General features: G+C 37.8%; 1 protein-coding gene across 4 annotated transcripts in view; it reads left to right on the top strand.

The window, feature by feature from the left end:
- ddx46 (DEAD (Asp-Glu-Ala-Asp) box polypeptide 46) overlaps window positions 1-9,772 on the top strand; it is a 70,958-nt gene extending 61,186 nt beyond the window's left edge. For all 4 annotated transcript variants that reach the window (XM_072590668.1, XM_072590667.1, XM_072590669.1 and 1 more), the window contains 4 exons: window positions 6,031-6,249; window positions 6,873-7,017; window positions 7,269-7,342; window positions 9,388-9,772. In XM_072590668.1, the coding sequence (XP_072446769.1) occupies window positions 6,031-6,249; window positions 6,873-7,017; window positions 7,269-7,342; window positions 9,388-9,435 (486 nt within the window). In that variant the 3' untranslated portion in view covers window positions 9,436-9,772. The remainder of the gene's footprint in view (window positions 1-6,030; window positions 6,250-6,872; window positions 7,018-7,268; window positions 7,343-9,387) is intronic.
- The last annotated feature ends 2,309 nt before the right edge of the window (window positions 9,773-12,081 follow it).

Below are 12,081 nucleotides of genomic sequence, written 5' to 3' on the forward strand. Positions count from 1 at the left end.
CTTTATAAAATTTCATTGCATTTGCAATAAATTTGAAGTTTGGAACTTGGTCAGAAACCAAAGTATGCAAAAGAATAATTGTAAAATCACCTTTAATTGTTCTTCATAGACCAAGCTATTTTATGTGGATTAGCAGCTAACTTAATATGTCTGGAATGTCAGAGTTACTGGAATTAGAATGTGAGTAAAACTCATAATGGATAAGATGTGTTGTGTAAAAGAATTTCCGCTGTAGTTTGTTTTAATTTCATTTAGTTCCTAGCTGTGAACCAGAGGTCAGAATGTTTAATAAGATAGCATATGTGATTCCTGGCAGAACTTCATACACTGTTTTGTAAAGGTACTTAGCAGCAGCTGCAACTACTTATTACTAAAGAACAAGGCTACTCAGCACTAGATCACACAGCTGAACCACTTGAATCGCAAGATTCCAGGTTGAATTCCTAATTTGTGGGTTTTGAACAACAATCAGGAAAAGTTGTCATGGCTACCATTACTGAGACTAGCTGTTCAATTTAAGTTCCTCCAGCTGGTGTGGAGGGATTTGAACTCCAATCCCCTGAGCATGAACCTCAACCTCCAGATTACTAATTCAGTTATGTGACTGGGCAATCCATCGTCAGCCTTGCTTCATGCTTATGATCATCATTCAGAGATCCTGAGTAAAAAGGATACTAAAGACATCATTGAACTCTGTTGTAATGCATGTGAAATTGATTAGATTGTCAATTGAAATGAGAAGACTGGACAATTTGGTGAGATACCAGAGGTTGCTAATTAAGCCATATTCCAGTGGAAGTTAAGTGTAACAGGATAGTAATAAATGAAAATTGTCACTGAGTAAAATCTCTGTGAGTAGTATAATGTTATCTTAATGGGATTGATTAGGGTGGATTTTTATTGTCACTGTTCTGAGCAGTAATCTGGTAGGTGGATTCTTCACATTTTACAAAACCCAGTCGATTTTAAATCTTGGATTTTGATAGATAGAAGTATGACAGCTTGTATAAAGTTCATGGGATTCAGGCTTCTAGATTGCCACTTGGGAATGAAGATGAAAATCGGCACAAGCATATTTGTTCAGTGCTGTGCTGAATGTTTGAATATTCTGTTTTGTATTATGATGCAGCAATGTTAGTTGACACTATTTATGGGAATGACTGCTTCCTGGACATACAGTTCTGCTATTTTCTATTCATTTCTTGCATGAATGCTGCTACATTTGCATAAGGAACTGTAGGCAGTAAACATTTGATCACCAGTGAAGTTTCTGTTGAAAGGCTTGTCATAGAGTCATACAGCACGGAAACAGACCCTTTGGTTCAACCAGTCCAAGCCGAACATAATCCCAAACTTGAGACAGAGAATCAACCACCATCCTTTTATTTAAGAAAAAGGAACATGTAAATCACCACTGACATTTTTTTTCAATAAGTCGTTAATGATATAATTAGCCAAGTTAAAATTAATAAGCAAGTATTGAATATTTATCGCCAGATTTTTAAAGTATGTCAGGCTCAATACAATAATCTGATCTTAAAACAACAAATGTTTCAAAATGCTCTGCATGCAGCTCGCTTAGGTGATCATTTACAGCTATATGTGTGCAGTTTGCTATCCTAAAGCAACCGTTAAGACATTCACACATTCTCCCCTCTTTCAGTCTTCTCATTGAAGCCTTTTCCCATCTGCTATTTTGGATGCCAAATGCAGTTCTTTGTTTCCGGTGTATGTTTCGAATCAAAGCTGTCTATGAGCTTGCCATAACTTATTAGAATCCAAAGGTGAATTGCTAATTTCTGCGCCTAAGATAATGTGGATTATGCAACATATTCTCAAATGACTTCCATATTTCTGTTTTAAGACAAGCACGTAGAATTGTACCTTGGATTAAATCTTTTCATGACTTTATTGGGAAGAAAAGGAGACAGAAAACTGGAAAAACTGCACCACTGAGCGTCGGAATTGAGGACAGCGGTTTGATGAAGTCAGCCAAGTAGCCCGAAGTGAAATTTGAGAACAAGGCTAATACTTTTAAAATAGAGACATTTTTTTTGACTGGGAACCAGTGTAGATCAGTTAATGTAGGATTATGACGGAAATAAACTTTAATGTAAATTAAGACCTTGGTAGCAGAGGTTTTGATTACCTCAGTTTGACAGTGGTTGGAATGAATACATTGCATATGCACTTGGTCTGAGTAAGGAGGACTTCTTCTATCTCATGAAAGATATGAGAAAATTGGATGAGATGTTTAATAACAATCTGGTAGTTAATAGTCACCGTTACCCTCTACTTGCCTTTTGTTCCGGATTAACGCAACTAACAGAATTTGTATTCCCTAGTGGCTGTTGTAAGATTTGAACTCCTGTCTCTGGATTGTTACTATAGGTTTCTGGATTACGAGTCTGGTAACACAACCACAATGCTACTGTACCCAAAGTGCAATCAAACAAAGTTCTTTTGAGATGTTGTCAGTAATGTAATGATCACTGATATAACACAAGGATAAAGCATAAACCTGTTTATCGAAGTCAAGGTTTCACAGCAGACAAATTAATGTCCAAATACTCTACTTCTGTAATTTTGATGGATATATATTGGTCAGGGCACTGCTTTGAATAGTGTCATTGGAATCTTTTGCGCCCGTCTGAAATAAATCACTACTGACAATGCAGCTGATACTTTGTAATACACTGAAGAATCAACTTGCAATTATATACTCAAGTCCTTGGGTAGGGTTAGAATCCATGATTTTATGATTTGTGGGGAGTGCTATCAAGGTACAATCAAGGTCCTTAAAATTTGCATTGCATTGAGACAGTGCTATGGTGGGGTTGATATAGCAGACAGAAAATTGTTAGTGTCTGTCCTTAATCTTAATGAGAAATAAAAAGGGGCAGAGACAAAAATCAGGTAAGTGTAGACTAATCAGTGGAATGCATGTCCTCAGGATAATGTTAGTTAGTAATAGGATAATAAAAGGATGTAATAATAGAGCATTAAGAAATACATAATATGATGAAGCAGTGTTAGCGTGGTTTCACAGAAGTGACATCATGCCTAAAAAATTGTTTGAATTCTTTGAGCAAGTAACAAGCATGATAGGTAAAGGGAACAGCAATATTTCTAATATGTTTGCATTTACAGAAGGCTTTTAATAAGGTACCACACTTTAAATTACTTTAATGAGATATGAGCCCATGCTGTTGGAGGTAATATATTAACACAGAGGCTTGACCAATAGAAGACAGAGTTGGGTTGAGGGAGCTGTACGGTTTCAGGATAGAAACCTTAACTAGTGGAGTGCCATAGGAATCTGTGCTGGGAGCCACAACTATTTACAAAATGTTTTAATGACTTGGATGAGGAAAACAAATGTCCTATAGACAAGTTTGCACATGACAAGAAAGTAGGTGGGAAGACAAGTGGTGAGGATGACTCAGTCTGCAAAAGGATATGGACAGGTTAATTGAGCAAGCAAAAACTTGGCAGAAGAATTATAATGTGGGAAAATGTGAAGTTATGAACTTTATCAGGAAGAATAGAGGATCAGGATGTTATTTGAATGGAGAAAGACTAAAGAAAACTACAACACAAAGGGATTTGGGACTTTTAAATCACAAAAAGTTAGTGTCATCCAAGTTCAGGTAACATGGAAGGCAAATGGAATGTTGGCTTTTATTGCAAAGGGAGTGGAGTATAAAAATGCAAAGGTCTTGCTAAAATTATACAAGGCACTCGTCAGACCACAGTTGAAGTATCTTCACTGAAGGTAGGAAATCAGAATTGTTTTTAACACAGTGGGCTGTAGAAGCTTGGTTTTTATATATATTCAAAGCTGAGATATACACGTTTTTAATTGATGAGAAAATTGAGGATTATGAGGAAAGGGCAGGAAAGTAAATTTAAGAATTATCAGATTAGCCGTGATCTCACTGAATGGGTTCAATGGCCTACTTGCTGCTTTTCTGATCAGTGGTATGGCATTGAGGGTGAGTTGGAGGTTTGGATTAGGAATTGGCTGGCTGGAAGAAGACAGAGGGTAGTAGTTGATGGCAAAGGTTCATCTTGGAGTGCCGTCACTAGCGGTGTTCCGCAAGGATCTGTTTTGGGACCATTGCTGTTTGTCATTTTTATAAATGACCTGGAGGAAGGGTTAGAAGGTTGGGTGAGCAAGTTTGCGGATGATACGAAAGTCTGAGGAGTTGTAGACAGTGAGGAAGGATGTGGCAGGTTACAGCGGGATATAGAGAAGCTGCAGAGCTGGGCAGAAAGTTGGCAAATGGAGTTCAATGTAGCTAAGTGTGAGGTGATTCACTTTGGTAAGAGTAACAAAAAGATGGGGTACTGGGCTAATGGTCGGATACTTGGTAGTGTGGAAGAGCAGAGGGATCTTGGTGTCCATGTACACAGATCTCTGAAAGTTGCCACCCAGGTAAATAGTGCAGTGAAGAAGGCATATGGCGTACTGGCTTTTATTGGTAGAGGAATTGAGTTCCGGAGTCCTGAGGTCATGCTGCAGTTGTATAAGACTCTGGTGCGGCCGCATCTGGAATATTGTGTGCAGTTTTGGTCGCCATACTATAGGAAGGATGTGGAGGCACTGGAACGGGTGCAGAGGAAGTTTACCAGGATGTTGCCTGGTATGGTAGGAAGATCCTATGAGGAAAGGCTGAGGCACTTGGGGTTGTTTTCATTGGAGAAAAGAAGGTTTAGGGGTGACTTGATAGAGGTGTACAAGATGATTAGGGGGTTCGATAGGGTTGACAGTGAGAACCTTTTTCCACTTATGGAGTCAGCTATTACAAGGGGGCATAGCTTTAAATTAAGGGGGGGTAGATATAGGACTGATGTTAGGGGTAGGTTCTTCACTCAGCGAGTCGTAAGTTCATGGAATGCCCTGCCAGTAGCAGTGGTGGACTCTCCCTCTTTATGGGTATATAAGCGGGCATTGGATAGGTATATGGAGGATAGTGGGTTAGTGTAGGTTAGGTGGGCTTTGATCGGCGCAACATCGAGGGCCGAAGGGCCTGTACTGCGCTGTATTCTTCTATGTTCTATGTTCTATGGTCTTAAGGTCCATTTAAGAATTTCAGGAGGCAACTGTAATTGTGTATTACAATTCCTAGTTTAAGACTTTTTGAACTGTCAAATTGCCAACTCTGAAATATACTTACCCAATGTTGCAATGTAATTAGCAAGCTCCACACCAAGATTACATACAAGTGAATTTCTGACTAATGCTGTAGTGGATTATATAACATAAATAATAGTTTGTGTCAATACGCTGTACTGTCATGAATGGAATGATTTACCTTGTCAAAAATTTCTACACTATTTTAGAACTGAGGAAGATACTTGGCTAGAATCCAGATGTTTTCTTTGGGAAAGGCAAAAAAAATCCTTTGTTCTCACTATGCATGGGCTTCTCGAGCAGCATTGGAGGGGCCTGATGCTAACTCGTCTGTTCGTCCATTAGATAGTTCATAGAGAAGCTCAGGAAAGTAATCCACTGTACATCTCCATGACTCTATGATATATTGGCACCATATTATTTAAATTGTGCATGTGTGTGTTCTTCTATTCCTTCAGTCCTTCCCTCCCAAGGTCAATCATGAGACATTGCAACAGAATTCTGTTGTTGAGGTACTTCTCTGCATCTCAACTTAATTGCTATCAATGGCTAAGAGCATAAAAGACTGAAAAACAAGATCCCCATTAAAGACTTTGAGTTGATCCTAAGCAGTGTTAAGCATTGTTGAAGACGAGTCCTGACCCTCTGTAACTCTTTTCAGTTTTCCCCTTCTGATTTCCTGGGATAAGGGTATGTCTTTACTTAACATTTCCTCACAGAGCAGAGTTGAGGCTGAGAACTTACAATGTGGGGATTTGAATTTATAATGCCATATCACCCAAGTCTTGATATATTCTGTCATTCTTCATGTAACTTGCTGTGTTCCTAATAATATTGTGGATCATTTTTGATGTCAGCTGCTCATTACATTAATTTTTTCCCTTTAAATTCAGGATGTAATGCAGCAGGCGACAAATGCTATTATGAGAGGCCGCACTCTCCAAGCCCCAACTGTATCTGCTAAAACAATTGCAGAGCAGAAAGCAGAGAAGATCAATGCCAAACTTAATTATGTGCCAGCAGAGAAGCAAGATGATGAGAAGCCAGAAAATGCACAAACTGAATCGTTCAAGAGATATGAGGAAGAGCTTGAGATCAATGATTTCCCACAGGTGAGAATGTACCTTTTAATAGATTTTAAATTTGAAAATGAAATGGGTTATCAACTTGAGGTTTGTTGCTTTAATAGTGTCAATTATATCTATAGTTGTTCCCTGCATCTTCACATCATTGATTAAAAATATAAAACATATTACTTTACTGTGATTAATTTTAGGTGACAGTCAGCCTGTAAAAGAAATTCCACTTCAAACTTTCATGTAAAGCGGCCTGACAATATACACAATAATCCTGACAATGCATTTCCTGTGACCCCTTTATTCAAGCACCAACATGACCAGCTTTGACCATGTGTATTTATCAGTAACTGTTTCTTAGATATTCAATGCTGTGTCTCTGGTTCTTCAATTGGTATGACTCACCTAGAACTAGTAAACTGTTCAGGAATCTCCCTCATTACACCTTCAAACTTTTTTTTCCCCCCAGTAAAAACTTAATTGTTCCAAATTTCTCTCATTTCCCTCAGTACAACCATTTGCTCCTCAAATTCAATTATTGAAGACCAAGTATAGTAAATTCAGAAACCAAGAACTTTTGCATCATGTAAGCAATGTAAACATGCAGTAAATGTTTAAATATATTCGTGCCTTTATTTTTTGCAACTAATGTTTTATAGACTGCCAGGTGGAAGGTAACCTCCAAGGAAGCTCTTCAAAGGATTAGTGAATATTCAGAAGCTGCTATCACTATTAGAGGCACTTACTTTCCTCCAGGGAAAGAGCCCAAAGAAGGCGAGCGGAAAATCTATCTTGCTATAGAAAGTAGGTATTGATTAACTTATTTGGAGTGTGACTTACAAGAACTTTGGTTCTGTCTCAGACTTGAAAACAGCAACAATTGTTTTCTTATTTAGTACATGGAATTTGCACATAACATCCATGACTGCCTTTTTGATGCTCAGCTAAAGCATACAATGTATTTTAAGTTTTGATGTCTGTGCTGTCAAATTATATAAACTAGGGTATTAATATGCTTCAGTTATTTGTAACATACTTTCCTACCTTTTAAACAGGTGCCAGTGAACTAGCTGTTCAGAAAGCTAAAGCTGAGATTACAAGACTTATTAAAGAAGAACTCATTAGACTGGTAAGCAGCTTAATGAAAATATTCTTTGAAACCCATTCATTCCCCAGAATATTGACAAGAATCTCTTGCAGTCTACTAATCTTTTGAATGAGTAAAATAGTTTGTTTCTGAACTTATCATTTTTATTTAACAATACACATTGACTGAACTAATATGTTTCACTTTTTTGATTAAAATCATTGAGAGGGGAAAGGTTTTGCCATTGTGAACAAATGGACCGCAAAATTCACAACATGGAAACAGCCTGTTTTAACCAAGCAGTCCATTTTGGTCTTTATCCTTCCTACAGGCAAATATGTCATATTTATCCATCCCTTCTCATCCTTTCAACGTATTTCCTTCATCCAGCAATCAAGCTCAGTCTTAAGTGTCAGCCTACTTTGCCATATCAACCACTAATCCCGAAAATGATTCGGCTAGCCTCACAATTCTGTTAACAGATGGTTTTCCTCCCCTCCTCTCTAATTCTTCGGTATTTAATATTGTAGCCATTGGCTTCTTGTCCTTCACAGCTCAGCTGTTACTGATGGTTCACCCTGTCTTATCCTCTCATACAATTAAACATTTGTGCCAAAACTTATCATATCTTATGTTTTCTTTTAATGGTTAAAAAAAATTCCATATCTTTCTTTGTGTTTCCTTTACCTAATACCAACATCTACTGAATCTGTGCATAGTACTAATTTACATACTGCATTTATGTTAAAGTTTTATGCAGTCCTATCATTACTGCATTAATTTTGGTTCCAGATTTTTTGTAATAAAACCTGTTATAAAATTATTCATTTTGCTCTTAACCATTTTTGGACTCCTATTTCCATCAGCAAAGATTAATTGTTTCTTTTCATTCATCTACAAATTGACAATCCTCTCCATCCCCAGTATCTCACCTTACTTTGAACACTTCTGTTTATACAATATTCGGAACATACTTTTGATGTGTATTGGACTTTTCATACTTTTTGATTTGCCTTATCCTGCTCTTAACCTTGTCTCATTTTTGTTTAGCATCTTCCTTTACCTGCTATCTTTAATTTTAATTGTTTTCTAAACTCTAATTTAATAATGGCACTTTCTAAAGTACTAGTAATTTTCTTTTTTAATGGAAATACTTGTTCTGCACTTCACAAAAATAAGTTCCATGCTGCTCTGTTGTCTTATGGGAGAAGTGGGAATTAACTGGTAGCAAAAATAATGCTTGGGTTTTATTTCTTCTCTAGGCCTCTAAGTGTACTGTTCAGTTTTGTTTGCCCAGCTGATAGTTGGTCCTTTTAATCTTCTTGTGGTCAATGAAAGCTATAAAGATTAATACCCAAATAATGGAAATAGTTGTTAGTGCAAAGATTTGCAGGTCAGACAGCATCCAAGGAGCAGGAGAATCGACGTTTCAGGCATAAGCCCTTCTTCAGGAAGGCTTATGCCCGAAACGTCGATTCTCCTGTTCCTTGGATGCTGCCAGACCTGCTGCGCTTTTCCAGCAACACATTTTTCAGCTCTGATCGCCAGCATCTGCAGTCCTCACTTTCTCCTCATGCAAAGATTTGTACAACTTTGAGGCCTTTTACATCTTGGCTTTAGGAGAACTGCATATACGTTCCAATGTTATGCCTCTGAGCTTTTTTTTTATCTTGGTTTAGGAAAAAAAAACAAATAATTGAATGGCCAGTTGTCAAATTTCAAGACTACCCCTTGCTCCCACTTTGGAATTTGTGGTTCCTTATGATATGAGCTCTGGCTTGTTTCCAACTTTTAAAAGTTGTGCTGGATGTTGTATTAGCTGAACCCAATGCAACCCAAAACAGTGATAACTGAGGAAATTCCTTTTATTTTTCCTTCAAGAACTATCTTTTTAAGAGTCTTGAAGTGGGTACCAAGTTGGAAAGCAGTAAAAACTGGCCTAACAGGAAAGGTTAGATAATTGGGAATGGTGCATACCTCTTGCTGTAGGTTGCTTAGAAAAGTAATAGTTCGCAGAATGTATTATTTCTGTAACTAAACATTGAATTATTAAAAAAAACTAAATTATTTATCACCTTTTGTTACAGCAAAATTCATACCAGCCAACCAACCGTGGGCGATACAAGGTTTTGTAGGGGACCTGTAAAATGTATGCTATGTCTGCGGTTAGTTTTGAAAATTATTATTGGTTAATTGATTTATTTTATTCTCTCTATGATGTTTAAATTACAAGTTAATTTGAAAATGTTTTTGGACATTCTACAGAATCTGTAAAGTCCACCACGTGAATTTTTAGAAACTGTGTAATACGGTATTGGAGATAAATTTCTGTTGATGTGTTAAACTTTTACTAAATCCAACTCACTGTACGTGAACAAAATGTACTCATGCTGTTGAAATGTAAAAACGTTGTCTTTTGTATGCTGGGATATAAAAATGTCAAGAAAACAAATAAATGAATATTATCTTTAATTTCATGGCTTCCTTTGTTGAATTGTCAAACTTATAACTTGCACGTGAAGTACTAGTTAATGATAACATTTTGTCCTGATCTTACTTGAATTCAAATATCAATAAAAGTGGGTCAATGTAATGCTTTATTAAATTTCTGCATGCCGAATCAATCTGTTGAATGTAAGTTTATTTTATTTAATTAAGAAATCACTTGGATTTGTCACACACTGGCATCTCAGCCCTTCACAGCAATGTATTATTTTTGTATTTACTGTAGCTAAACATAGCATGTAAACATCTACAGCATGGATTTAAGCTCTAGTTAACCTTTTAATTGAAGTTGGTCAAGATGCAAGAAGCTCTTAAAGAAAAAAGTCATGGGATCTTTTCTATCCATCCAAAAATATAGACAGGGCAATGGTTTAACAGCCAATGGAAACTCTCCGTGTCCTCCAACAGTTCCTCTTGCTCTTGAATCAGCAGAGGCAAAAAAAAAACTATTGTGGGTGACTGTTTGGCTGGACTCAAAAGAGTCTGAGAAGAAAGAACTATTCTGGCGGTGTTTCACTGCCAACCTGGCAACAACCAGTGTGCCAGAGCCACAGAATCCCCACAGTGCCTGATCCACCCTAAAAGACACAATAGTCAGCACCTGCTTGCAGCAGCTTGGCCTCTTGATCAGAAAGCACGAAGACTGGTTTGACAAGAATGATCAGGAGATCCAGGATCTCCTGGACCATAAAGGCAAGGCGTTTCTGAACTGGCAGCTCCACCAAAACTCGAGCAAGAGGAAATGAGCCAACAGACAATTGAAGATCAAAGTGCACTAAAGACCTGTGACCTCAAGAGTAAATGGTGGCAGGATAGACTGCAGGTAACTCAGCAACTCACCAGCAACCACAACATGTACAGCTTCAGTGCAATCAAAGCCATTGACAGTGAGTACCTAGGGACTTACTCCACAGAATCAAAAACAGTCACTCATCAAGTACTGAGAAGTAGTTAATGCCTGCTGGAGACAGCTCTTTGAGGATCTTCTCAACCAAGACGGACATCACAAGGGCTTTTGACACCATCCTGCAATATGCTACCTATCGCCATCTCCAATCCACTGTAAGGTTGAAAATATCCAACAGCTGAGAAACAACAAAGCATATGGTGCAGGTTGAATCCATGCCTAAACACTAAAAAAAATAGAGTGTGAGATGAAGGTGTGAGTGTGTACCATACCTTTTGAGAGAGGAAGCTAGCAAGGACTGATTGAAAGCACAGTGTGCTGAACAATGTACAAATGTAACATTTGGTTGAAACAAATACCTGGAGTTGCGTTGCCATGGAACAAAAAAAATTAAAATTCAGCCAATCAGTTTAAATTATGTCCCAGATACCAAAATCCAATTAAATTTAAAGTTTACTGTTTGGGATGATATCAAACCAATGAAATGATCTCATGTTTTGGAGTATAAAATTGGACATTTTGAACAGTTAAGGGGTGAACAGCAGAGTACCCCCAAGTAAGAACTGCCAGCAGAATCGCTCTCTGAAAGGTACCTCTCCATAAGAACTTGTGCAGCAGAAGCCAACCTTGAGAAATATACAAAGTTCAACATCTGAAGATTGACGACTGGGTTTGAAATTTATTTGCTGTAAAATTTAAGATGGAATTTATTGGACCAGTATTGTAGAGTGGGAGATAACAAATTTAAGAGAAAGGAGTTGTAAATAGTTGTTTAATGTTCTCTTTTGGACTTAAAGTAAAAAAATAACAATTTTATTCCTTAAGTAGTGAGATCCGGGATGGTTCTTTACCTCTCAAAATTTAACATTATGGCGTGAGTTGAACTCACCTGTGTGTCGGGTTTACAGTAGCAGAGGGGTTTGCCCTAAGTCTAACAAGAAGCATTCTTAATGTGAATCCATTATCCTTACATAAAGCAAAGGCTGGAGAAACTTAGCTGATCAGGCACCATATGTAGGGAGAGAGGCAGCATTAACATTTTGAGTCTAGTGACCCTTTTAAAAAAAACTTCATTGCCCTTGTCTGGAACGAGTGCATGTCAGGAGATCTTCGAGGAGCCATAATTGCAACCATCTTCAAGGAAAGAGACAAGTCTAACTGTGGGAATTAAAGGGATTTCCCCTCCTGTCTGCCAAGGAAAAAGTCTTCACAAGAATCCTCCTCCTCCTCCGCCTCCTCTACCTTCAACTGGCTAAAGAATTCCTTCCTGAGTCTCGGTGAGGCTTCTGCCCATCAAGAGACACAATGGACATGATTTCAGTGCATATCTAACCCATGTAAAGCACTGAGAACAATACTCACCCCTATA

This window comes from Chiloscyllium punctatum, chromosome 20, assembly GCF_047496795.1.
Source record: "Chiloscyllium punctatum isolate Juve2018m chromosome 20, sChiPun1.3, whole genome shotgun sequence".
NCBI classification, from domain to species: Eukaryota; Metazoa; Chordata; class Chondrichthyes; order Orectolobiformes; family Hemiscylliidae; genus Chiloscyllium; species Chiloscyllium punctatum.